The sequence below is a fragment of the Oncorhynchus keta genome, chromosome 1 (genome assembly GCF_023373465.1).
Source record: "Oncorhynchus keta strain PuntledgeMale-10-30-2019 chromosome 1, Oket_V2, whole genome shotgun sequence".
Classification (NCBI taxonomy): Eukaryota; Metazoa; Chordata; class Actinopteri; order Salmoniformes; family Salmonidae; genus Oncorhynchus; species Oncorhynchus keta.
In genome coordinates, this window is record NC_068421.1 from 36,278,834 (window position 1) to 36,306,026 (window position 27,193).

Consider the following 27,193-nt stretch of genomic DNA (forward strand, 5'->3'; position numbering starts at 1 on the left):
AGTAGACAACGTTGGCCGATGTAAACGACAACTATGTTCATCTGGGTCTGTACTCACAAAGCATCTCAGATTAGGAGGGCTGATATAGGATCTGTTTGGTATGATTACCAGAACCAGGGGGGGGGGGGGATCTGATCCTAGATCAGCATTCCTGCATTGAGACACATTGTGAATACAGGCTCTGGGCAACTGTCAAGCGTAGTAGTGCACACCTATGTTGCTGTCAGCAAATCCCAACTGGAATGATGGCTGCTGTCTGACAGTCTCTTCAAGATAGCTACTGTACATTAAAACATCATCTGGTGTCTTTTTGAGTTCGATTGGTTGAGGGAATGTGGTACAGTGTTCTATTGGTGCCTTGTTGTGTGTGTTTATGTTTAATAAATACATCATTTATAAAGTAACACATCCGATTGTGAAAATGTAATCTATAGGATATATAACAACTAAAGGAATACAAATTCTGCAGGCTAGAATCTCAGATGGCTGATTTGTTTGCACTAAATAAATAAGGCCTACACCCCAAACTGATGCTGGGTTTTCCATGGGTTCGTCTAACTAGGGACCGTGCATCAGAAAATGAGAAACATGCTGATCTTATTAAAGGGAGACATGTCTGCTCACTGCAGCCTAATGAAAGTCCTCAGTCCCATAAGGTGTGTATAATGTCACGGGGTGTGGTGTTTCTTTTAGCCTGGAAGCCCGACCTGTCTGGGCTTCAGCCAGATCTTCTACTCCTCGTTGGCCATTGACCATAGGAGTTGGTAAGACAGCACAAACTAATCTGGGACCTTCTATCCTAGTAGCCAGACTTCTAGCGTTCCCTGTCATGGCTTACATCACAATTAACGAAAGAGGAATTGGCTAAAACACAAACAGATCTGGCTACCAGGCTAGGTTTTTTTTTTTCATGATTCGCACTCCGTGTGCTCGGAATCACTAGGCTTGATGGTGGGGTTTGATGCATGGGGGGGGGTACACACAGTTGGGGGCATTGGCTGGTGTGTGTGTTTGTGTAGATGGGGGGTGTTGGCAGAGCCTAGTGGGTCTCCAGTAGCCAGTCGAAAAGACTGGACAGAGAGCTGCCTCCGTCCTCCTCCTGGTGGAGCTTACAGAACTGGATGACAGCATTGAAGAGATCTCCGATCCTCCATGCCTTCTGAGACACCAGCTGCAACACCCTCTGGAACTGAGACATCACACTCAGCCAGATTACCATGCTCCTTGTGCACTACACGAGACATGCACATAACAGAGTACAATACACACACGCGTAGGGGCATAATCAGAGTCTGTGTACCTGCATGTGCTGTGCTGCACCCACCGTGGACGTCCTCTCCTTACACTTCCTGAAGTAGACGGCATGCAGGCCCAGCTCTGAGGCAGCGATCCACTGCAGGGCCAAGCGCAGCTCTGAGTCCACACACTCTGGATCCAAGTCACAGTTGACCACCAGAAGCTCCCTGTGGCTGCTACTGCCCCCTACTGTCCACAGGGAGCTGCCCTCTGCAACACACACAGGAAATACATCACGCCCACTTTCTGTATACATCAAGCTCACTTCGTGTAGTGTCAATGCCAAAGCTACGCCGAGGTCCGATGGTACATTGGATGGATTTGGCACTAAATAGGTTCAAGTTAGGTTGGGTATAGAGGGCTTGATACCATCAATGTTGGGGAGTAGTGAAATACATTTAGTTCAACTATTTAAATACATTTTTCAGTAGCTTGGTGGTAGTTAAACTCAATTAAAATCTTGGTAGTGGTTTTAGTAGTTAATTACTTTGCCATTTAGGGGTGTAGCTAACTACTGGAACTAAACACTACTTTTGTTTTGCACAAATAAAATATGGGTGAAGTAGGCAAGAATTTACTTTTGTTTTCGGCATCAGACCTGCCTAATTCTAACTTGAAACACTTCTTGTGTGCCTCATTCTCACTTTTTGTGTTTAAAAGGCTAAATTACACATGATGTTAACATCTGACTCCAGAGTGAACAGTTATTGCAATTTGTATTTATTTTTCTGAAATTTGTTCTGGCAATTTAACATTTCAGATTTAGATATATAGTACCGGTCATAAGTTTGGACACACTTACTCATTCAAGGGTTTTTCATAATTTTTACTATTTTCTACATTGTAGAATAATCAAAACTATGAAATAACACATGGAAACATCCAAACTTTTGACTGGTACTGCAATTTCTCACGAAGTAGTTAAGGGATGTTTAGTGAATTACTTTTTTCTAAGCCACTTTAGTTAAGTAAGCTATATTTTTATTAAGGGTAACTTTAGTGAAGTTCTTCCAGTGTGAAGTCATTTGTAGCTTGGTAAAGTTTATTTTCAGTGTAGTTTCCCCAACACTGGATACAATGCCGCTCTATTGACCTAAAATGTTTAACTGGCACCACAGCAGAGATAAAGCAGTGATATATTTACAATTTCGACATTTGAGTTAGAATATTCATAGATCTTTACAGTGAAGAGGTTGTGAAGAGGCTGAATAGAAGTTATCGCGAAGACAAACGAGAACAAAGATGAGACAGTAGGGGAGACAGAGAGAGTTGAGTTTCCTGTGTGACAGATATAGACAGTAATGACATGGAAATGAGACAGTGTGTGTGTGTGTATGTGTGTGTGTAAGACAAGGTGACACTACTCACCATTTACGTTCTCCTTGCTCTCCCTTAGGTGACCCTTGTCTGCCTCCTCACTGAGAACAGAGAACATGACCATTAAGACAATACAGTAGGTCGCGTTCTGATTTTTTCACGTTCTACCGTTAGGCCAGATTTACTAAGCAGCAGTTTTTTTCAGTAAGGGATAACACTCTAAACACAAAGGAAGAAAAAGGAAAATGTCATATTTTTCACCTTTCTGTCAATCTTAATCCTTCTCCTTACCTATTTGTTCTGTCCTAAATGTTTCATTTCCTTAGCATTTTGGGGGGTGCAAACACTTATTTAATCTAGCAGTGGGGTGTGAATTTACTTCCTGTCATGGATTTAAAAACACGTAATTAGTGTAAGCATGGGGTAGCTAGCCGGATGGATCACCCACCACATTTCCTACATCGGTTGATCTCTTCATGGTGGTGAACAAGTACACACTTCATAAACAGGGTAGAGACTAGAGAGAATCAGACTGGAGCCTATGAGACTGCATTCTCCTGTTCAAAGGGCCTTATTTAAAGCCTCAGCGCTGTGTTGTAGGAGTATAGCCTGCACGTTGTAGGAGTGTTTTCATGTTGTTAGGAGTTATCAGTTACCTGTTCACTGTGCTCTGACTGGGGATGTCAGACAAGCCCTCCAAGTCTGCCAGACCCAGGCTAGACGTGCTGCTGTTCCCGTTCCTGCAAATCCAAACAGAACCAAAACTCATATCCTGTCTCTTGAAATGCGACACAATCAGTGACTTGTGAAAGGAACAACAAGGAGCTGCAGTGAAGCGAGCAACATTGTTCATTAGCTGGTGATTAACATAGAAACAGCAGCTGCAGCTGAGCAGAGTGGCTGGGCTGGCAGAGAGAACCTGACTGGCAATTGGCCCTTCCGTGTGGAGATGGGGGATGTGGAGCGATTGAGAAGTCGGGCGGAGTGGGCGACCATGTCCAGTGTCAGCAGCGGAGTTAATCGGGGATGAGGTGGTCAGGTGGAGAGGAAGGCAACAGCGACCAGGTGTTTGTTTCTGCCACAGCTGTCTGCACTGGCAGATTAAAGCAGCGCACATTTCATCCCCACTACTGTCAAGCTGAAGCCAGCCAGCCACACAGCCCTCCTCCTGGTCTTCTGGAGCCTACAACTGTATCCATCCCACTCTTTTATCTATCCCCTGGTCTCATTTCTCCTGGCTTAGAGGAATGGCAGTAATAGACTTGCTACCTCAATCTTTTGGCTTGGCTGCGTGTCAGTATGAGACTAGCTTGTGGAACTGAGAAATGGCACTAGGTGAAGCAGGGAATGATAAAGCTAATGTTCTGTGGGCGTTTGATACGTGAAAAGCAGTGTGACATCATACCTATGCTAGCGCGGCTTGCAGCCCCACTCTCTCTAACTATATTTCAGCGCAGGCTGCAGGCCCCAAGAGCTCCACACCACGCTTGTTAAGGAGTAGGGCTGAGTGCACTAGGTGAAGCCCCCGGGCAGACAGCTATTCCACTGCAGCAGCAAAGGCCGAAGACTGGCACAGGACAGCAAAGAGTGAGCAGCAATGGGCTGATGAGAGGGCGACGGGCGGCGAGGGCGGTAGTAGCGGTAGGAGTGCTAGGAGCGGTGCATGATAGGACGGAGCAGTGGTTGGTTGCTACGGTTACTGACCCCTCGCTCAGCTGGATAAAACTACTGGTCTCCTCGTGGGGGTCGTCATCAGGGGCGATCTGGGACCAGCTTTCTGAGCTGTCCTCACTGCTAGCACTCAGAGAGCGCTTGTTTCGTTCATCTACAGCGGCTACCGCAGCGGGCGCAGAGGGCACTGCCGTCTTGTCTCTCTCAAAGCTGGGGAGAGCAAACAGCAGGGTCAACCACTGTATACACTCTTAGGAAAAAAATGTCCTAAAAGTGTTCTAGCAGGCTGTACCTGTAGGAACCTTTTATGGTTCTAGTTAGCCATTTTTTTCCTAAGAGTGTACATACAGTGGCTTGCGAAAGTATTCACCCCCCTTGTTTGTGTCACAAGAAAAAATATTTTACATCTTCAAAGTGGTAGGCATGTTGTGTAAATAAAATGATACAACCCCCCCAAAAAAAAAAAAAAAAACTATTTTAATTCCAGGTTGTAAGGTAACAAAATATAAAAAATGCCAAGAAATAAGACAAAAAACAGAACTTGAGTGTGCATAACTATTCACCTGCCCCAAAGTCAATACTTTGTTAGAGACACCTTTTGCAGCAATTACAGCTGCAAGTCTCTTGGGGTATAAGTTTGGTACATCTAGCCACTGGGATTTTTGTCCATTCTTCAAGGCAAAACTGTTCCAGCTCCTTCAAGTTGGATGGGTTCTGCTGGTGTACAGCAATCTTTAAGTCATACCACAGATTTGAAATTGGATTGAGGTCTGGGCTTTGACTAGGCCATTCCAAGACATTTAAATGTTTCCCCTTAAACCACTTGAATGTTGCTTTAGCAGTATGCTTAACGTCATTGTCCTGCTGGAAGGTGAACCTCTGTCCCAGTCTCAAATCTGTGGAAGACTGAAACAGGTTTCCCTCAAGAATTTCCCTGTATTGAACGCCATCCATCATTCCTTCAATTCTGATCAGTTTCCCAATCCCTGCCGATGTAAAAACATCCCCACAGCATGATGCTGTTATTCTCAGGGGGATGGGAGGTGTTGGGTTTGCACCAGACATAGCGTTTTCCTTGATGGCCAAAAAGCTACATTTTAGTCTCATCTGACCAGAGTACCTTCTTCCATATGTCTCCCACGTGCTTTTTGGCAAACACCAAACTTGTTTGCTTATTTTTTCTTTAAGAAATGACTTTTTTCTGGCCACTTCCGTAAAGCCCAGCTCTGTGGAGTGTATGGCTTAAAGTGGTCTTATGGACAGACACTCCAATCTCCGCTGTGGAGCTTTGCAGCTCCTTCGGGGTTATCTTTGGTCTCTTTGTTGCTTGGTGGTGTCCCTTGCTTAGTGGTGATGCAGACTGGGGCCTTTCAGTACAGGTGTATATATACACTGAGATCATGTGACAGATCATGTGACACTTAGAATACACACAGGTGGACTTTATTTAACTAATTATGTAACTTCTGAAGGTAATTGGCTGCACCAGATCTTATTTAGGGGCTTCATAGCAAAGGGGGTGACTAGATATGCACACACCACTTTTCCGTTGTTTATTCTTGGGAATTTTTCTTAACTAGTCCTTTTTTTCAATACACTTCACCAATTTGGACTATTTTGGGGAAGTCCATTACATTAAATCCAAACAAAAATCAATTTAAATTAAAGGTTGTAATGCAACAAAATAGGAAAAACGCCAAGGGGGATGAATACTTTGCAAGGCAAAGGCACTGTATGGTGTGATGGGTTTGGGAGACTGGGAGGAGCTCAACCCCTCTGATTTGAACTTCCCCCTCATTGGTTGATTTGGTTCCATATTTTCTTCTTGGGATACAGATTGTAAAATTATTGATTATAGAATGCAGTTTTTTTAAGTGTGCTATGTACTGTGACTATACACATTTTACATTTGTGTTGGGCCGATGATACTTGCTCATCACATATTACATACAACCCCCCACCACCACAACCAAGTATTGGCCTTTTTAAATCTTTGCCCCTTTTATAGAGGGTGGATAACCCAGGTCCTTTGGTGTGTAAAGTATTTTTTTGTATTTGTACCTATCCAAATGAACCATAAATAAATAATGAAATGAAAGGCTGTAGTGTTGGCTGGTTTTTTAATGCAACAGAGCAACAGATTAATTTAAATCCTGATAAGATGATTGAAAGCTGCCAGATTCCCATAGTGGGTTAAGGTGTTGTTTGTCAATGTCAATGAACCTCACATTACCAAAAGGGAAAGACTCACCTGGCGATCTGTTCAACATCTGCCCTGGTCGTCTCCCCCTGCCTGGGACAGGTACCCCGACCCCACTCCCCCCTCTCTCCCGAGCTTTTGCTCGCCTCCGGCACACAGGCACTGTTGGGGCGAGTGACTCTGAACTTACAATGGCTAAACCCAAGTCGTTATATATTTTATCTTGTGCATTTAGCTATTTTGCTATTTGCCTCATGACTCCTGCGTGCTTTGTTGACTATGAACATTCTTGTTTACCCAACCATGGGACAGACTGTGTTTGTACCCACACTCGGGACTCTGACTCTCTATTGGTTACACAGTCTTTTGGCCTCCCATCCTATTCTAACCCCCTGTCGCCAGCTTTGTATTCATGTCACCTGATGAATTTGCTGTATAATATGTCTTGTTGCCATCTAATGCACATTGATGTCATAAATCAGCACTGCAGAGCTCTCCCTGTCCTCTGCCGTGCCTTGATTGTATTACTGTTGATATCTGGAAATGTGCATGTACACCCTGGCCCATCTACTGTTGCTAGCCCCAATTCTGATTTGTGCTCTGATATCGGTTTCACGTATTTCTGCTCTCGTAAAAGCCTGTGTTTTCTGCACGTTAACTCTAGAAGCTTATTACCTAAAATGAAAGTGTGGGCACATCCAATTCAGGATGTGTTGGTCATTACTGAGATGTGGTTAAAAAAAGAGTGTTTCGAATACTGATGTTAACCTTTCTGGTTATAACCTTTTTCGGCAAGACAGATCTTCCAAAGGTGATGGAGTGGCGGTATTTACCAAGGAACACCTTCAGTGCTCAGTTGTCTCCACCAAGGCTGTCCCCAAACAATTTGATTTGCTGGTTTTTGTTGACTGCTGGGTGTTATCATCCTCCATCAGCACCGGCCTGTACCCTACCTGCCGTAAACTCTCTCCTGGACCCTTACACTAAGTCTGAATTTGTCCTGCTAGGTGACCTAAACTGGGACATGCTTAAACCACCTGATCAAGTCCTAAAGCAATGGGACTCTCTAAATCTCAGATTATTACCAATCCCACAAGGTAGGACTCCAAACACCTAGAAAAGGCTACTTTTCTCGATGTTATCCTCACAAATAGTCCTGATAGGTATCAGCCTCAAGGCTCAATCCTAGGCCCCACGCTCTTCTCAATGTACATCAATAACATAGCTCAGGCAGTAGGAAGCTCTCATCCATTTATATGCAGATGATAGTCTTATACTCAGCTGGCCCCTCCCCGGATTTTGTGTTAAACACTCTACAACAAAGCTTTCTTAGTGTCCAACAAGCTTTCTCTGCCCTTAACCTTGTTCTGAACACCTCCAAAATAAAGGTCATAGTGGTTTAGTAAGAAGAATGCCCTTCTCCCCACAGGTGTGAATACTACCTCTGAGGGTTTAGAGCTTGAAGTAGCCACCTCATACAAGCACTTGGGAGTATGGCTAACAGTACACTGTCCTTATCTCAGCACATAATCAAGTTGCAGGGGTAACGCATGTGAAATGGCTAGCTAGTTAGCGGTGTTCGCTCTAAATAGCGTTTCAATCGGTGACATCACTTGCTCTGAGACCTTGAAGTAGTAGTTCTCCTTGCTCTGCAAGGGCCGTGGCTTTTGTGGACCGATGGGTAACGATGCTTCGAGGGTGACTGTTGTTGATGTGTGCAGAGGGTCCCTGGTTCGCGCCCGGGTATGGGCGAGGGGACGGTCTAAAGTTATACTGTTACACAGGCTAAGGTTAAATCTCGACGTTGTTTCCTCTATCGTAATTGATCCTCTTTCACCCCATCTGCCAAACTAACCTGATTCAGATGACCATGCTACTACCCATGCTAGATTACGTAGAGACATAATTTATAGATAGGCAGGTGAGGGTGCTCTCGAGCGGCTAGATGTTCTTTGCCATTCGGCCATCAGATTTGCCACCAATGCTCCTTATAAATCACATCACTGCACTCTATACTCCTCTGTAAACTGGTCATCTCTGTATACCTGGCGCAAGACCCACTGGTTGATTGGTTGATGCTTATTTATAAAATCCTCTTAGGCCTCACTCCTCCTATCTGAGATACCTGATGCAACCCTCATCCTCCTCATACAACACCCGTTCTGCCAGTCACATTCTGTTAAAGGTCCCCAATGCACACACATCCCTGGGTCGCTCCTCTTTTCAGTCCGCTGCAGCTAGCAAATGGCACGAGCTGCAACAAACACTCAAACTGGACAGTTTTATCTCTTCATTCAAAGACTCAATCGTGGCTGCTTTGCGTGATGTATTGTTGTCTCAACCTTCTTGCCCTTTGTGCTGTTGTTTGTGCCCAATAATGTTTGTACCATGTTTTGTGCTGCTACCATGTTGTGCTGCTGCCATATTGTGTTGCTACCATGCTGTGCTGTCATGTGTTGCTGCCATGCTATGGTGTTGTCTTAGGTCTCTCTTTATGTAGTGTTGTGCTGTCTCTCTTGTCGTGATGTGTGTTTTGTCCTATATTTTTATTTAATTTATTTATATTTTTAATCCCAGCCCCCGTCCCAGAAGGAAGCCTTTTGCCTTTTGGTAGGCCGCCATTGCAAATAAGAATTTGTTCTTAACTGACTTGTCTAGTTAAATAAAGGTTAAGTAAAAAATAAAAAGATACAGATGACTCGTTCCCTAATTGGAGTTTATTAAGTGTTACGTGAAAAACCAGCAAACCCTGCAATCGTTTAACAGCCTAAATGTAATAATCTCTTCCATCTATTTTTATTTTCATCTTATTTATTGCATGTGTCAATCCAATCTAGAGGTAACTGCCAAAATAATGGAAACACTTGAGTAAATGAGGGATACAAAGTATATTGAAAGCAGGTGCTTCCACACAGGTGTGGTTCCTGAGTTAATTAAGCAATTAACATCCCATCATGTTTAGGGTCATGTATAAAAAGGCTTGTCAGGCCATTATTGTGGCTACGATGGGTATTTACTAGGATCCCCATTAGCCGCTGCAAAAGCATCAGCGACTCTTCCTGAGGTCCACAGGATGACAATTCCCCCCTCCCACAGGGCACGGGTGGTCACTGAATGGTTTGATGAGCATCAAAACTTTGTAAACCATTTGCCGTGGCCGTCTCAGTCACCAGATCTAAACCCAAATTAACACTTATGGGTGATTCTGGAGCGATGCCTGAGTCAGCGTTTTCCACCACAATCAACAAAGCACTAAATTATGGAATTTCCCGCAGAAGAATAGTGTCGCATCCCTCTGATAGAGTTTAGAATCTTGTAGAATCTATCCCAAGGTGCACTGAAGCTGTTCCGGAATGTGGTGGCCAAACGCCCCATTGGTCTGTCTTTCATTTTGGCAGTTACCTGTATATGATACCAAGATTATTTTTCTGAAGTATCAACATTTACAAATAACCTCCAAAGTATTTAAACCCCATTGTCTATTTTCCTTTCTAAACACATAAAACTTTATATTTGATCCGCTCTACCTATTTGTGCAACCTTGTGTTGTCACCTATGTCAACGTGGTCTGTAAATGTGGTCTGTAAATGTGGTCTGTAAATGTGGTCTGTCAATGTTTGTCGCTTAGCTGATGAGCTCAAGATTCTAGAACACCAATAAAGTGACCTGAAGTACATTGGAAGTTATCTGTAACCTCCTATCTGTGGTGCCCAACTCTTCCAATACCAGGCCTCCCTGCAGTGTGTATATATTCATGTTTCACTGCTCCCCTAAAGGCCACTCTCACTTTACCAAGGTCTGTGTGAATCTTCTCACCTTACTGAGTCCTTGTTACACAATTGACCTCTGAGTGAAATGTCAGACCCAAATTACAGGACAATATTATGCCACTGTTGCATGTAGTCTGTGTCTCTTATATGCATAATATACTGTATGTGTGACATACACTCGTCTCCATATGTATTTGGAAAGGGAATTCTTTCTTTTTTATTTGAGATCCAATGTTTCCTTTGAGGCGACAGTACAGAATGTCACATTTTACAGTGCCCTCCATTATTATTGGGACAGAGAAGCATTTTGACTTATTTTGGATCTACACTCCAAAAGTGTGGATTTGAATTCAAACCATGACTGTGAGGTTAATGTTCAGACCGTCAGCTTTAATTTGAGGGTATTTCCACTCATATCTGGTGAACCGTTTAGAAGGATAGACCTGAAAATAGCTGTGCAGTAACACTCCCCATCACACATGATAGAGCTTGAGAGGATCTGCAGAGAAGAATGGGAGAAACTCAACCAAATACAGGTGTGCCAAGCTTGTAGCGTCATTCCCAAAAATACTTGAGGCTGTAATAGCTGCCAAAGGTGCTTCAACAAAGTACTGAGTAAATGGTCTAAATACTTATGTAAATGTGATATCCATTTTTTATGTTTTATAAATTTGCAAAAAAAAATCTAAAAACCAGTTTTGATTTGTCATTGTGTATTATTGTGTCTAGATTGATGAGAATAATAATGCTGTAACATAACAAAATGTGGTAATAGTCAAGGGGTCTGAAAACTTTCTGAATGCACTGCATGTGTGTATTGGTTCCATATTCATAGCACACAATGACTACATCAAGTTGGTGACTCTACACATTTGTTGGATACATTTACTGTTTCTTTTGGTTGCATTTCAGATTCTTTTGTCCCCAATAGAAATTAATGGGAAATAATGTATTGTGTCATTTTGGTGCGTTGGACTAGTAACCGAAAGGTTGCCAGATGTGGCCAGATGTGCAACTGCGACCCAAACTGGCCATTGTTTTATTAGAAAAATTATGGCCCTTTATAATGTCCACTTAACGTTATGTCCATAGGATGCAGTATCCAGAAATCATATTTTTTCCAGCTTTTGCTTCCCTGCTTGTATATGTGCATAATATAATGTGAGCTTAATCAAAAAGTATTTAATAACTCCAAAAAGGTATAGCTGTAGGTTGTTGTAACATTTAAGCTTAAAACATGTTTTTCATTTTTTTGCACAGCAAGGATCATCGGTATGGTTGAATGCAGCATTGCTGTGTGGTGCACTCAAATGTATTGTAGTTGAGTGGCCAGCCCAGGCTACTGCTCAAATGTATTGTAGTTGAGTGGCCAGCCGAGGCTACTGCTCAAATGTATTGTAGTTGAGTGGCCAGCCGAGGCTACTGCTCAAATGTATTGTAGTTGAGTGGCCAGCCGAGGCTACTGCTCAAATGTATTGTAGTTGAGTGGCCAGCCGAGGCTACTGCTCAAATGTATTGTAGTTGAGTGGCCAGCCGAGGCTACTGCTCAAATGTATTGTAGTTGAGTGGCCAGCCGAGGCTACTGCTCAAATGTATTGTAGTTGAGTGGCCAGCCGAGGCTACTGCTCAAATGTATTGTAGTTGAGTGGCCAGCCGAGGCTACTGCTCAAATGTATTGTAGTTGAGTGGCCAGCCGAGGCTACTGCTCAAATGTATTGTAGTTGAGTGGCCAGCCGAGGCTACTGCTCAAATGTATTGTAGTTTAGTGGCCAGCCGAGGCTACTGCTCAAATGTATTGTAGTTTAGTGGCCAGCCGAGGCTACTGCTCAAATGTATTGTAGTTGAGTGGCCAGCCGAGGCTACTGCTCAAATGTTGCTGCAATAGGCCTACATGTTTCTCCTTTGCATTGTGTTTTGTTGCAGGTTCAGTTTTTTGGTTATTCATTGTCAAGCTTAACCGAAGCCAGACAGCCACATTTGACACGTTCCCTCTGCTGCACGCTGTAAGCGGGACATACGAAAACAATGAGTGAAGTTGAATTCACCGATCCCAGCGCATCAGGCAGTAATTTCATAAAGTAGATTACTCAACTGTTGACTAATTCATACTAGCTTGTGTGTCCTATTCGGCCCACGGGCCTTGTGTTTGACACGTGTGCTAGTCTATTAGCCATATAACTGGCTTGTGATCATTGTCCTTGCGAGTTTGATTATATTGACATTTCCAGCTTTATTTACAGCCGTCCGTTTTTGGGTCATTGAAACTGAAACAGTGCATCCTAGATGGGTGGAGGCAGCAGACGATGTATGAGGCAAGCTGTGATTAACAACCCGATACAAATATTTTTTGGACCAAGAAATGGTAGTTGGTTTTGAAGAATAAACTGGGATTTGATTTTTTTTTTAACTGATATTATGATTATCGGTTTCATATCTGCAAAGTAATTCAAACGCTGTCAGTTCCACTATAAATTAGTCAAAAGTTTAGTCCCATATTCCTTGCACGGAATGACTAAATCATCTAACATGTTTGTAGTCACAAGCTTCATGTTGTCATTGCCTGCAAGGAATGCGGGACCAAATATCAACATTTGGATTACCTAAAAACAAGTGAATGTGTCCAAATACTTGTGAATTCTTCAAATGGGGGACTAGATATTAGAGGTCGACCGATTATGATTTTTCACCGCAGATACCGATTATTGGAGGACGGGGGAAAGCCGATACCGATTAATCGGACGATTTTTACAATGTATTTGTTATAATGACAATTACAACAATACTGAATGAACACTTATTTTAACTTAATATAATACATTAAAAAAATCAATTTAGCCTCAAATAAATAATGAAACATGTTCAATTTGGTTTAAATAATACAAAAACAAAGTGTTGGAGAAGAAAGTAAAAGCGCAATATGTGCCATGTAAGAAAGCTAACGTTTAAGTTCTTTGCTCAGAACATGAGAACATATGAAAGCTGGTGGTTCCTTTTAACATGAGTCTTCAATATTCCCAGGAAATAAGTTTTAGGTTGTAGTTATTATAGGAATTATAGGACGATTTCTCTCTATACCATTTGTATTTCATATACCTTTGACTATTGGATGTTCTTATAGGCACTTTAGTATTGCCAGTGTATCTTCCATACCTCTCCTCGCTCCTACCTGGGCTCGAACCAGGAACACAACGACAGCTATCCTCGAAGCAGCGTTACCCATGCAGAGCAAGGGGAACAACTACACCAAGTCTCAGAGCAAGTGACGTTTGAAACGCTATTAGTGCGCACCCCGCTAACTAGCCATTTCACATCACATCATCACACCAGCCTAATCTCGGGAGTTGATAGGCTTGAAGTCATAAACAGCAGAGCTGCTGGCAAAACGCACAAAAGTGCTGTTTGAATTAATGCTTTTGAGCCTGCTGGTGCCTACCATCGCTCAGTCAGACTGCTCTATCAAATCATAGACTTAACTATAACATAATAACACACAGAAATACGAGCCTTAGGTCATTAATATGGTAGAATTCGGAAACTATCAGCTTGAAAACAAGACGTTTATTCTTTCAGTGGAATACGGAACCGTTCTGGATTTTATCTAACGGGTGGCATCCATAAGTCTAAGTATTCCTGTTACATTGCACAACCTTCAATGTTATGTCATAATTACGTACAATTCTGGCAAATTAGTTTGCAATGAGCCAGGCGGCCCAAAAGGTTGCATATAACATGACTGCGTGCAATATTGCCTGCTAACCTGGATTTCTTTTAGCTAAATATGCAGGTTTAAAAATATAGACTTCTGTGTAATGATTTTAAGAAAGGCATTGGTGTTTATGGTTAGGTACACGTTGGAGCAACGACAGTCCTTTTCCGCGAATGTGCACTGCATTGATTATATGCAACGCAGGACACGCTAGATAAACTAATAATATCATCAACCATGTGTAGTTATAACTAGTGATTATGATTGATTACGTTTAATTCTAGCTAGCAACTTATCTTGGTTTCTTACTGCATCTGGCAGGCTCCTCATGGGACAGGTAGTTAGAGCGTTGGACTAGTTAACCGTAAGGTTGCAAGATTGAATCTCTGAGCTGACAAGGTAAAAATCTGTCGTTCTGCCCCTGAACAAGAAGGTTAACCCACCGTTCCTAGGCCGTCATTGAAAATAAGAATATATTCTTAATATATTCTTATTTAACTGACTTGCCTAGTTAAATAAAGGTTACATAAAGGTGTAAAAAAATATATATATATATATATAATCGGCGTCCAAAATTACCGATTTCCGATTGTTATGAAAACTTGAACTCGGCCCTAATTAATCGGCCGATTAATCGGTCGACCTCTACTAGATATATAAAGTGCTTTCATTTCTAAACTGTAAAACAGATATGAATGAAAACACCTAACTAAAAGCCGACATTCTGTACTCTTGCCTAATATGAAATGTCTAAAATGCTGGAGTATTGAGCAAAATAAAATAGAAAATGTTGCTTTACTGTCCAAATACATATTTATTTATTTAACCTTTATGTAACTAGGCAAGTCTTAAGAACAAATTCTTATTTACAATGACGGCCTACACCGACCAAACCCGGACGACGCTGGGCCAATTGTGCACCGCCCTTTGGGACTCCCAATCACGGCCGGTTGTGATACAGCCTGGATTCTAACCAGGGTGTCTATAGTGACGCCTCTAGCACTGAGATGCAGTGCCTTAGACTGCTGCACCCCTGGGGAGCATATGGAGGAGTGTATATATATGCGTGTGTGTTTGGGTTTGTATCAGTGTTTATGAGTATCTGCAGTATGTCGTGACGAGAGGCATGTCTATGCCACCTTGAAGATCAAGGTTAGCTTTAGATAAAAGCTGTAGCCTCCAACACAGAAACATGACTCATAACCTGGCTGCGGGTGTGTATAACCCCAGAGACTTTCACAATAGACTACGTTCTCTCTGTGATTGCAGTAGAAGCCATTATGTGGCTGGGTCTCTGATACCCAATACTATAAAGAGTTTAACAACTCATGGATGGTTATTGATTTATACACACATTAGGTCACAATTCAAGGTGTTTTAGGAAATAATTTCCAAGGAGAACTATGGAAAGATACTACCATCTCTCTCTGTTTGAGGGTGCGATTGACTCACAGGGGAATCACTCACTGAGAGAGAGCTTACCTGCTGCGGCTCACTGAGGCCCTCTCAGCGCGCCACTGGGCTGTCCCCTCAGGGGGCGCTGGGTCCCAGGGGTGATGCCAGGCCCTTTCCACCGGGTTCCCAGACTCTGGATCTTCCCTCTGATCTGTCTCAATGTGGATCACCGGTACAGGGACCTCCCTGGGGCCCCTGATGGGGGGACCCGCTGCTGTACATGTGCTGTCTCCGCCCCCTCCTGGTTGCTCCTGACTGGCTCTGCTCCGGGTGCAGCCAGGGTGGGACTGTTTGAAGCCTCTCCTCCTCTCCCCCACGGGCATGTGTTGTTGTCGCCCCACCACGCCTCCTCCTCCGGCTCCATCCCCATCCTGCAGGACAGACTTCCCGGTTTCCACGATGTCTGCGGCCAGGCGGTTGGCATACTGCAGCATGTGGGTCTGGGACTCAGCATCCACCAGGTCAATGCTGTCCTCCAGGTCCGCAATGATCTTGTTCTTCCGCATCAGGGACTCAATGGAGCTGGACCAGGTCTCGTGGATCAGCATGTCGGTGATCTGGTCAGTCTGGCCCCTCTGGTACAGACATGAATCAGACTTGCAGAGGCCCGTGGCAGACACCTGCACCGAGTTGGTGGGGTAGATGTTGAGCGTGTCCCCGTGCACATTGCGGACGAAGCCATCAAAGGAGTTGGCCTTGATGGGCGAGTTGACGGTCAGCCTGGAGTCTGAGAAACGTCTGTCCGGCACGGAGGACTGACGGATACAGAAGAGGGTTCTGGGAGATGGAGGCAATAGGCTGTTGCTCCACTCTTTAGTTCTTCCCATACTGTAGTCTTTGCTCTCCATGTCCATGTCTTTGAGCATGAACCTGTAGAACTCCTCCGTGATGCTCTCCGTACTGGACTGCTTGGACAGACAGGAGGTGGCCCTCACATTGAGGTGGCCGTTCTTCTTGGTGGCTGCCTGCTGCACGGCTGCCGCCAGGATGCTGCTGGCGTTCTGCCCGGCGTAGTAGTCCAGTAGCAGGTCAAAACCCCGGCCCTCCATCTCCATCTGGTTCACCATGAAGCGGGAGAACTCGTCCGTAATACTCTCGCAGCTGGACTGCTTGGAGATGGAGCCTCCCCTGCTCAGGTTCTGGCCCAGCCGGCTGCCAGGGCCCAGGGTGTTGGGGGTACCCGGGGGACCTGCGTCCTCCTCTGGGATGCTTTCGTAGCTGGCGGCCTTGCCCCGGCTCCACCGCTCGCACTGCAGCCGGCTGCGGGTCTGCTGGCCGGGCTTGGAGGTGTCAACTACGTTGAGCTCGGGGCAGTTCATGATGCGGGCGGTGACCTCGGAGGCAAAGAGTGCGAATGGGTCAAGAGTCTGGGGCATGTCGTCTAGGTTGACGGTCTCATCCACCACGCGGTTGACCAGGCACTCCATCAACTCGGGCTGCTCTTCCGTCTTCCTCTTGATCTCACTGAGGCGTGGCGGCCGGTGCTTTTTGGATGCCACACCGCCGTTCTGGCCCTCCTTTCTGCGGAGGGCCGTGCAACAGGAGGGCAGCAGGTAGCCCCCCTCGGGGTAGTAGCCGGCTGCGCCCTTCAGGGCACAGAACCATGGCTGCTTCCCGCTGGAATTCTCCAGGCAGATGGCGGCCAGCTCAGTGGCCATGGAGACCACGGTGGTGGCCAGGTCATCAGCGAAGTAGTTGACAGGGGTAGTTCTGGACTCTGAGTCCATCTTTAGGCAGACCAAGGCCCCTGTGGAGGAGGAGCTAAAAGAGGACTGAGGGGTCAGAGAAGACTGTCTGCTGTCCGTACTGGCTCTCCATCTTTTCTCTTTGCCCAGGGATGAAGAGACCTGGTGGGCTAAGCTCTCTGTAAAAGGCTCTCTGATGTTTCCTCTGGCCTGCTGGCCCTGGAGGTCATAGCAGTCCTTAGTAGAGGACGAGACTTTAGTCTGAGCTTGTCCGAGCTGCTGCTGCTCTCTGAAATGTGGCGAGCTGTGAGACCCATAAGGTTCACTCTCCCTCTCGAGTCCATATTTGTCCTCCCTTATCGCGGAGTAGATGGGCGTCTTCTCTGCCCAGTGGGCTTCATAATTATCGGGCTGGCTGGAGCCATCGAAGCGCTGTAATTGACTTAATGGTTCCTTGGTGGTGGCAGCTGCCTCGTAGTCCCGGGAGCCGACATCACCCTCTTGTCTGTCAAACGACCCGATATCATATTTGGAAATGTCACCGATCCGCTTTGAAGTGAGACAAAGGACGTCGAAGAGCACATTGCTCACGCTCTCCTGCAGAAAGCCCTGGATATTAGGGACGTCTTTGCCCGGGCCTTCTAGTTCTCTTTTCTTTTTCGCTTTCTGAAACGCGTGCTTGAAGAGGCCATTGGCCACCTCACTGATGAAATCGTCCACCTCAGTCTCATCCATCTTGTCCAGATAGGACTTTTTGGGAGACGTGATGCCATCCACAATCCTGTTGTGGGTGGACTCCAGTAGGTGGGCCACACTCTTGTAGTCCTGGGGCTGAGCCAGCACCCCTGCTGCCTCCTTGTGAAGAACTTCAGCGATGCTGGTGCGAAAGGCCTCGATGCTGGTTCCCTCAGCAATGCTGCAGTGAAGAGTGATTGCCGTGGAGGCCTGCGCTGCAGATAGGAGTCCCACGGAGGCAGCTGAGTAGACCTCAGTGGTGGAGTCATCTTCTGACTCGCAGCCCCCCTCCTCGGCCTCTTTAGCTAGCTCCACCACGGCCACTGCCCCCGCCACCTGGGCCATACCGCACATGGCTGAGGAGAAGGAGTAGTCAGTGCCCTCAGGGTCTCTCTGTCCCTCTCTCTCCATGTCCTCCTCTGTTGGCTCCATCGCTAGCTGCTCTGCTACCTGTGGGCTGGAGATGGTGCCGATGACGCTGGCAGCACATGCAAGGGCCTGCTGCAGGGGTTTGTTGGGGTGTCGTCCACTGGTAGTGGTGGTAGGGTGGAAGCTATGGGCCTCTGGTCTGTGTTCCGCCGTTACCTGTCTGGCAACACCACCAACACCATACTCCACAGCCACGTGAGAGGCCTGAGTACCCAGCCACTCTGGTAGGCCCTCGCAATTATCCGGGCTCTGCACTATGACGATCTTAGGCAGCTCGAAAGAGCAGGCACGTGCCCGAGAGGGCTCCTCGACTCCTGTGTTGGTGAGGACGGCAGGGGGGCGGTGGCTGCCTGGGGTCATGCTCACAGCAGCCTCGGTGGCGAAGGACGGTTCGTCCTGAGACAGGCGGATGAAGGCGTCCTGCAGTACCGACTCAGCCAGGTTGGTGGCGTAGTGGCCGGCTGACTCCTTATTGTGGTGACCGCTAGCTCTTGCCGGTGCCCTTCCTCCTTGTTTCTTGGTGGCTGGGGGGGAGCAAATGGTCACCTCAGAGTCCTCGCTGGCAGGACTGTCCTGCCACTGGTTCTGGCCCAGGCGTCCCCTCTGACACGCAGGTCTATCGCTGTGCGCTGCGTCTGCCAACCCCACTGCCACATCACTGCACTCTGGCTCATTGGGGGGAGAGAGAGAGAGAGAGAGAGAGAGAGAGAGAGAGAGAGAGGCATGTCCAGACCTGTTAGAGAATAGTTCCATCAAACTCCCAATGTGCCACAACAACAGCAATGACAATCCAGCTCTGGTTTAACCAAGCTAGCAATAACACCAGACTTTCACTGAGCAGCGTTTACACACTCAAACCTGACTATAACTACCAACCAAACCCTAGCTGGTCCCAGTTAAGTGTGTGCTGTCTTACCAATGACCATAAGAGTTGGCTACACAGGCTATAATACAACACAGACAGATCTGGGAAAAGGCTAACTTACCCCCATGCAAAGTAAAAAAGAGCAACCTATTAGATTATAAATATTACTGGTACATTGACTCAAAGGAGAGGCTAACCTTCACACAGTGTTGGTTCTAATTTCATACAGGCAGGGCTGAGAACAATACAGATACAATATATAAATATAAACATAAATGTATCCAAATAAACTACAAAAGACTTGTATTTTGTAATGTATTTAAATAAAATACATGTATTTTATATTTTAAAATACCAAAATACATTTGCATGTGCCGGCCCGAACAGAGACTAAATTCTCAGTATCAGTTACACAAATGTTTTTCCTTGCAGTGACTGTAATGTGTTGTTGAACTTCCTTAGTTGAGCAAGTCACTCTGGATAAGTGTGTCTGCTAAATGACCAACAAATGTCATGTATACAGTATGTGAAGATGAACATAACAAAATGAACTGCAAAGCACTCTGGGTTTTGTTTCGGGGTGGAGCTCATGAATAATACTCATTATGCTTTGCAATTGTTCATTTTCACATATACATTTAGTTCATTTAGCAGATGCATTTATCACACCATAGTGCCATCAGACTTCTGATACCAATGCAATGCAAGGGGGCCACAAAATGTGAACCACTATAAATTACAGTATTTAGATACATTGGAGTGTAGTTCATCCCAATGTAATTCAAATGGCGAAATACACAGAAGTAATTCAAATACATATTTCAAATACATGTAACATAAATACTGTCCATCCCTGCATACAGGAGATGAATTATAGATAAGGGGAGACTGCAGAAAAGCACGGCCAAGCTCAGGGCCATATACTGTATATTCATCTCAATCATGCAAGGGATACACGCACTAAGGAGCTACGAAGCCAGCCAGCCACAGAGAAGTGTTTCTACAGATGAAGACTGACAGGCACGAGAGAACAAGAGAACAACAGCACAAGCGGCTGGGTGCCTGTCGTTCCCTTTTCAAACGAGACGAGGGACATCTTCGGTGGTAAGAATAGCTTTCAAGGAACATGTAGACTATTTGTGATTTCCATACTGAAGACTCTATAATAAACACTACATCAATAACAACTTAGATCCTTACTGAGGTTGTTATCAGCACCTATACACTGACCTGTTTTGAGAGTAGGCTACTGAATAATGTATTACCTCACAGAAATGTCTGATTTTTCCTCCCAAAATGAGTGCTTCAAGTTAGTAGATTTGTAAATAATAAATTATTTATCCCATTTAGCATCCACTTTTGTCAAAAGTGACCTAGAACAGTGACTGAGATCGACATTTTCATATTGGTGCCCCAAGCAAGGATCAAACCCACAAACCTGCCGTTGCTGTCCTCATGCTATTCAAACTTAGCCGCATAGGATTACATTACTCTACTTTCATATTCACCACATATGTCAGTAAAATATATTGAACTCAAATACAGTACATGGGTATTCAAAAGGATGAGAAAAAAATCACCATTTCGTAAGCCGTCATCCTCGCTGTCATCCCCCAGGTGTTCTGAGGCAGTGAGGAAGTCCTCCTCTATGGATGAGAAGGAGCGGTTGGTGTCGTCATCCATCCTCTGCCCTGCCATCATCCGCCCCTGAGACCCCTGCCTCTCCTGACCCCACTGTAGCCCGATCAGGAACTTGTTGATCTCATAGATGATGCTGGTGGGCCGCCGGCCCCCAGGACACTGGACCAGGCACACATCTGTACCCCTCTGGCCCTGGAGGCAATACACACATACATACACACACGCAGGCACACAGGTACAAACACACACACACACACACACACACAGAGAGGAAGGAGGGAAGGAAAGAATTCAATAATTGATAAGTTCTACCTTGTCTGCTCGTGTAATACTCAGAGCTGACGAGTCAGTCAATGGGTGGATGGAGGGATCTCAACAAACCATAAAATGAGAAGGAAGAAGATGTGTGTGTGTGTGTGTGTGTGTGTGTGTGTGTGTGTGTGTGTGTGTGCTCACCTGTGTGTGGGTGGGGTACTGGTGAGGGTGAGATGGGTCCGGAGTCTCCAAACCACCGAGCAGTAGGATCTCGTTCACCTTGGGCTGTCGCACACTCAGAGAGCCAACCAGCTTGGGCAGGTCTGGAGAGATGGAGGCCAGTTTCTAGGGGAAAGAGAGATGTCGCCCACAGTCACTGTGATAGTCACACAGGCAGTCATCACCAGCACACACCTGCTAATTACCTAAATAAATCAACCCCTCTCACCCAGGCTAATTATCCTGAATCCATGGCAACAGAGCCAGTGTTTACGATGGTTAAGAAAGACTGGGGGAACAGGAGGGGATGAAAGGATAGGAAAGAGACGAGAGGATGAGAGAGGGAGCAGAGGAGTTAAAGGGTAGGGGGAGGAGAGGGGAGGGGAGGAGGGAGGAGAGCATGGGTAGGTATGAGGAGAGGATATGAGAGGAGAGCATGGGTAGGTATGAGGAGAGGATATGAGAGGAGAGCATGGGTAGGAGGGAGGAGAGCATGGGTAGGACGGAGGAGAGGATATGAGAGGAGAGTATGGGTAGGAGGGAGGAGAGCATGGGTAGGAGGGAGGAGAGGATATGAGAGGAGAGTATGGGTAGGAGGGAGGAGAGGATATGAGAGGAGAGCATGGGTAGGAGGGAGGAGAGCATGGGTAGGGGGAGGAGAGGATATGAGAGGAGAGTATGGGTAGGAAGGAGGAGAGGATATGAGAGGAGAGTATGGGTAGGAGGGAGGAGAGGATATGAGAGGAGAGCATGGGTAGGAGGGAGGAGAGGATATGAGAGGAGAGCATGGGTAGGAGGGAGGAGAGCATGGGTAGGGGGGAGGAGAGGATATGAGAGGAGAGTATGGGTAGGAGGGAGGAGAGGATATGAGAGGAGAGTATGGGTAGGAGGGAGGAGAGGATATGAGAGGAGAGCATGGGTAGGAGGGAGGAGAGCATGGGTAGGGGGGAGGAGAGGATATGAGAGGAGAGCATGGGTAGGCGGGAGGATAGCATGGGTAGGAGGAGGAGAGGATATGAGAGGAGAGCATGGGTAGGAGGGAGGAGAGCATGGGTAGGGGGAGGAGAGGATATGAGAGGAGAGCATGGGTAGGTGGAAGGAGAGCATGGGTAGGGGGAGGAGAGGATATGAGAGGAGAGCATGGGAAGGAGGAAGGAGAGCATGGGTAGGGGGCAGGAGAGGATATGAGAGGAGAGCATGGGTAGGAGGGAGGAGATCATGGGTAGGAGGGAGGAGATCATAGGTAGGAGGGAGGAGATCATGGGTAGGACGGAGGAGATCAATGGTAGGGGGAGGAGATCATGGGTAGGGGGAGAAGATCATGGGTAGGAGGGAGAAGATCATGGGTAGGGGGGTGGAGATAATGGGTAGGGCAGGAGATCATGGGTAGGGGGGAGAAGATCATGGGTAGGGGGAGGAGATCATGGGTAGGGGGGAGAAGATCATGGGTAGGGGGAGGAGATCATGGGTAGGGGGAGGAGATCATGGGTAGGGGGAGGAGATCATGGGTAGGAGGAGAAGATCATGGGTAGGGGAGGAGTTAATGGGTAGGGGGAGGAGTTACTTGTAGTGGGAGGGGTTAATGGGTAGGGAGGAGTTCATGGGTAGGGGGAGGAGTTAATTGGTAGGGGAGGAGTTAATGGGTAGGGGGAGGAGTTAATGGGTAGGGGGGAGGAGAGAGATGGAGAGAAGCCAGCACACCTTGATGCAGCTGTCGTTGTGACGATCCACCTTCTGCTGGTCCAGATTCACAAAGCACATCTGAAATGAGAGGGAAAAAGCTTCAGAACATTGGTTTTACCCAGATAAAAGCATGATTATTAGTCTGACAGAGGACGCAAACATGCTGTGTTAGCCATTTACAAGCCTCTAGCAGGAGGTGATTTTGGAGGTATGGCAACGTAAGACTAAGCAGGACACAACAGGGCTAATTGGCACCCACTCAGTCAGTCAGTCCCCAGGGAGCGAGCGACAGTCCCTACATACAGAATTTCACTGAATGGGTCCCAAATTACACTCTATTCTCTATATAGTGCATTACTTTTGACCAGAGTCCCTATTTGCCCTGGTCAAAGAAGTGCACTATACAGGGAATGAGGTGCTATTTTGGAGAATAATCTCACTGATTGCTTTCCCATTGTTTACTCAGGGGTGAGTTTTCCAAAGCAATCATAGATGTATTGGTATGTTATTTCACTTGCCAACCCAGACTATTGAACAGCAAAGTGCTACGAATGTTGTTCATTCATGCATAGAACATTGACCGTCCCATCAAACATAGATTTTCATAAGTGTTAGTCTGTCATGGCAGTGCGGCTGGATTGTGGATAGAAATGATGTCAAACTTCAGCTACAAATGCTTTGGGAAAGTATTAATCAATAGTTGAGTTAATTAGAAAAGGGGCGTGAGGCATAGCCCTTGGTTGCAGAAGGATCATAACTTTCTTTTTTTCTCAATGACCAATAAACAGCCCCCCCCCCCAGCTGTAACACACAGGCACACACTCCATAACCACTTCTTCTTCTTATCTAGCCATCGTTCTCTACAGCTCTCTCTCTATTCATCCCAGATTCATTTATATACCAGGTTCATCTCTCCAAAACCAATATATAACCAAAAGAGAATCAGAAGGAGAAATACAAACAGATGCAGCAATTGAAACTGGAACGAATGGCCCAATCAGTTTAGAGATAAAACAGTTCTATCTGCCAATCAGGCTAAATCTGGAAGTTTGTTACTCTGTGACATCATGGATGTTAGTCTCTGTTACGAGTGTATTTGATTGACATTTTCCTCTTTTACAAATTAGTCTTGCACCCCATTTTATTCCACATACTTTCTGCCTATTTCATTGGTATGTTATCAACAGCAACCTATAGGGTGAAACACTGAGCTAATCATCCCAAAGCTGAAAAGGGGACAGGGGAACGGAACGGGGAAAGCAGCTGGAGTGGTGCTCTTTACCGGTAGACTTCAAATGTCCACCGGAGTGAAACAACACCACATAGCAATTTCACCCCCGTTTACATTATCAGCATCACATTTTGTTTCACGAAAGCCCACCCTGGTACTTGTACAACCCATTTAGAAGCTGTCTCATTATAACGGCGGTTCTATCAAGCCCGTGCGAGCTGAGGTGTTGTGAAGGTTATCAAATGATTGGGTTTATTGTGTCTTGCATGCAGGTCAAAGCAATCACAGAGACAAATAAGCAGATGACTGTTGGAGAATGAGAGGGGGCGAAACGGGAGGAAAAAAAGAAGAGGGAGGGAAGAGGAACGAGGTAGAGAGAGGAGTTGGGAAAAAAAATAAATAGGAGATATGGTGCCCTTCCCAAGGACAAAATCATTTAACCAAATCACCATTAGGTGGGAGACAGACCAGTTTAATCTATGCCTAACTAATTGACGCACAGAGATTACAAATCAAAATAGATGCTAGAAAATATGGCTTCTGATTGGTTGCACACCCGAGTGCATGTGATGTGCGCGTGTATGTATGATAAATAGGACCGGGACAATAACAGTGTTTCGCAATATTTTTTCCTTTGCAAAAATGAAAACACGAAGCAGGCCACAATCTTTGGTCCTTTAAAAACCTGCTGTATGTAAAATAGTATGCTATAGCTCGGAAAATAAATAAATGTGACTCAGGATGACAACATATTTGTTCCCAACATTAGGGATGTATTTGTTAGTGTTCAAATACTGGAGAGTTGAGACCAAATCACGGACGCTGGACAGAGTGGATTTCAGTTGTAACAAAAGGCAGTTTATTGAGTCAAAGATATCTTGTCCTGCAGATTTAACGTGCACGGACCTAGTTCATATAACTCAGTAAGGAGTCAGGTGAAAAAGGGGCTTAGACATTGGTTATAGCAGATTTTATACATGGAATATGTAGGTGGAGTCTTGTCGTGTTGGTCTTCTGAATGGTCCCGAAGGGTTGGAGGCGGACCTGCTCTAGCCAGAGCAGGAGCCCCATTGGTGCACAGCAGAGTCTTCTGCTCTGAGCACCCGACCAGTAGAGGGGGGAGTAAGGTGTGTGTGTTTATGCAATGGAATGTCTTTGTTTCCTGGGGTCGTGAGACAACAGAGCTGAGGGGGGGCAGTTTTATTGCTGGGTGTGTGAGCTGGTTCCTGTTTTAGCAGGGGTACGTAAAATGACTTGAGTCAGGCGGTTTAGCTTAGCGCTGTATAATATATGAGCTATGTGTATGAATATTTATGTAACATTTTCCTAAAGAAGTTAAATCTGCTTCTTGTTTAGTTTCCTTGCCACGATACTAACGAATATCGTGATACTGTTATCCTGTACTCCTGCACATTGACTCCTTACCGATAACCCTGTATATAGCCTCATTATTATTTTAGTTTATTTAGTCAATATTTTCTTAACTGAATTGTTGGTTAAAGGACTTGTAAGTAAGCATTTCATGGTAAGGTCTACATCTGTTGTATTCGGCGCATGTGACAAATACGATTTTATTTGACCCCGTCCCCAATGATAAATTCTGTGATTTTGGCTCAATTTATCTATGTGCCCGTTTCCTCGTGTTGTGCCCCTGCTGAGGTGGCGTCCTTTGGGTGGGTGCCTGGCGGCTGGAGGACAGCGCTGGGTGTGACCCAGGGTCTCGCGGTTCACCGGGCACCCAACAAGCGGGGAAATCTACAGCTGTGCTCCAGCCTCCAGGTCAACCCAGCCAAGCAACCAATCACAACCTCAGGGTGATTCTACTCTAAATACCATAACCAATCAGGGATAGCTGGATGACTCAAACTTGAAACTAATCAAGAGGTTTTTGCAGCGAGTAGCCACGAGGAAAAGTTGTGAATTTGGAGAAAAACAAATAAAATAAAATAAAAAACTCTCTCCTCTCTCAGTTAACATGCTGGTGAGATGGGTCATATTCATTAGAAAACACTGTAGCAAAACATTTAGCAACAGACATTTTTTAGGTAGTCCCCACCTGAATGTTTTTGTCTGTTTGACCATGCAGTAGGATGTTAACAGTGAGGAGGCAACAGCAGAACTAGACTTTTCTTGCCTAGAGTGAGCTTTTATTAGCAAATGTGAAGATAAGCTGGCGAAAACTGTACAAATATTTACAAACAAAAATAAATAGGACAATGAACTAAAGGTGGGCCTAATAAACTTATCAGAATCCAAAACAGCTCTAACCAAAGAAAGTCTAGCAGCATATCAACCTGTTACCTGTCTGTCTTGTTTCACAAACAAAGCAATGACATGCTTCTTGTAGAAATACCCATTACCCAGAATGCATGGCAAACTCTTTAAATCGTCTAATTGACAATCAACTTCAATAAAGGTATACCAACACATTAAGGTAATGTATTCCACATGATAAATATCCCCACCTCAATTACAGTCGATAAAATGCTTCTCATAATAAACAGGTGTTAATAAATGTCTGGACATAGATAATTAGGAAAGACCCTAGTTTATGTGACAGAAGATATAGGACAATGGTCACAGTGCATAATGACCATGGTGCTATGGCAGCAGAGATGCCAATGTTTTTAACGGAGAGCTATAGCTCTGAAAAGAGTGGGTTAGATGTGTTGCTGTTCCTTGGGCACTGCAGAAGTCAGGTGTGCTTGTGTGTACGTGTAGTTAAAGCCCTGGACTGGGGACAGGAGGTTGAATGGCTACAGGACTGGTTACACAAAGAGTCAAGACAGGAACACACACAAACACGCCCACAAACGTAGAGGCTCGTTTAAGACGCTCTGACTCATTTTCCATAAAGATTACAAACATTCACAGGCTATAATACCATATATTGCAACACACACACATGCTTGGTCACACAAACACAGGCGCAGAAAGTCCTTAATACGCTCTCACTCATTTTCGATAAAGATTACACATATTCACAGGCTATGTAGTACAATACACATATGCGTGCACATCCACCCACCCTAAGC

The 27,193-nt window shown here is 45.4% G+C and overlaps 1 protein-coding gene across 3 annotated transcripts in view; it reads right to left on the reverse strand.

The window, feature by feature from the left end:
• Positions 1 to 122: 122 nt before the first annotated feature.
• The window catches only part of LOC118382723 (A-kinase anchor protein SPHKAP-like), a 131,532-nt gene continuing 104,461 nt past the window's right edge, over positions 123 to 27,193 (reverse strand). For 2 of the 3 annotated variants that reach the window (XM_035769517.2, XM_035769459.2), the window contains 9 exons: positions 22,946 to 23,005; positions 21,227 to 21,370; positions 20,710 to 20,962; positions 15,443 to 18,929; positions 4,318 to 4,494; positions 3,270 to 3,353; positions 2,665 to 2,714; positions 1,301 to 1,506; positions 123 to 1,189 (listed from right to left, as the gene is read on the reverse strand). In XM_035769517.2, coding sequence (XP_035625410.2) covers positions 1,040 to 1,189; positions 1,301 to 1,506; positions 2,665 to 2,714; positions 3,270 to 3,353; positions 4,318 to 4,494; positions 15,443 to 18,929; positions 20,710 to 20,962; positions 21,227 to 21,370; positions 22,946 to 23,005 — 4,611 coding nt within the window. In that variant the 3' untranslated portion in view covers positions 123 to 1,039. The remainder of the gene's footprint in view (positions 1,190 to 1,300; positions 1,507 to 2,664; positions 2,715 to 3,269; positions 3,354 to 4,317; positions 4,495 to 15,442; positions 18,930 to 20,709; positions 20,963 to 21,226; positions 21,371 to 22,945; positions 23,006 to 27,193) is intronic. The other variant, XM_052523401.1, reaches the window with a different exon arrangement.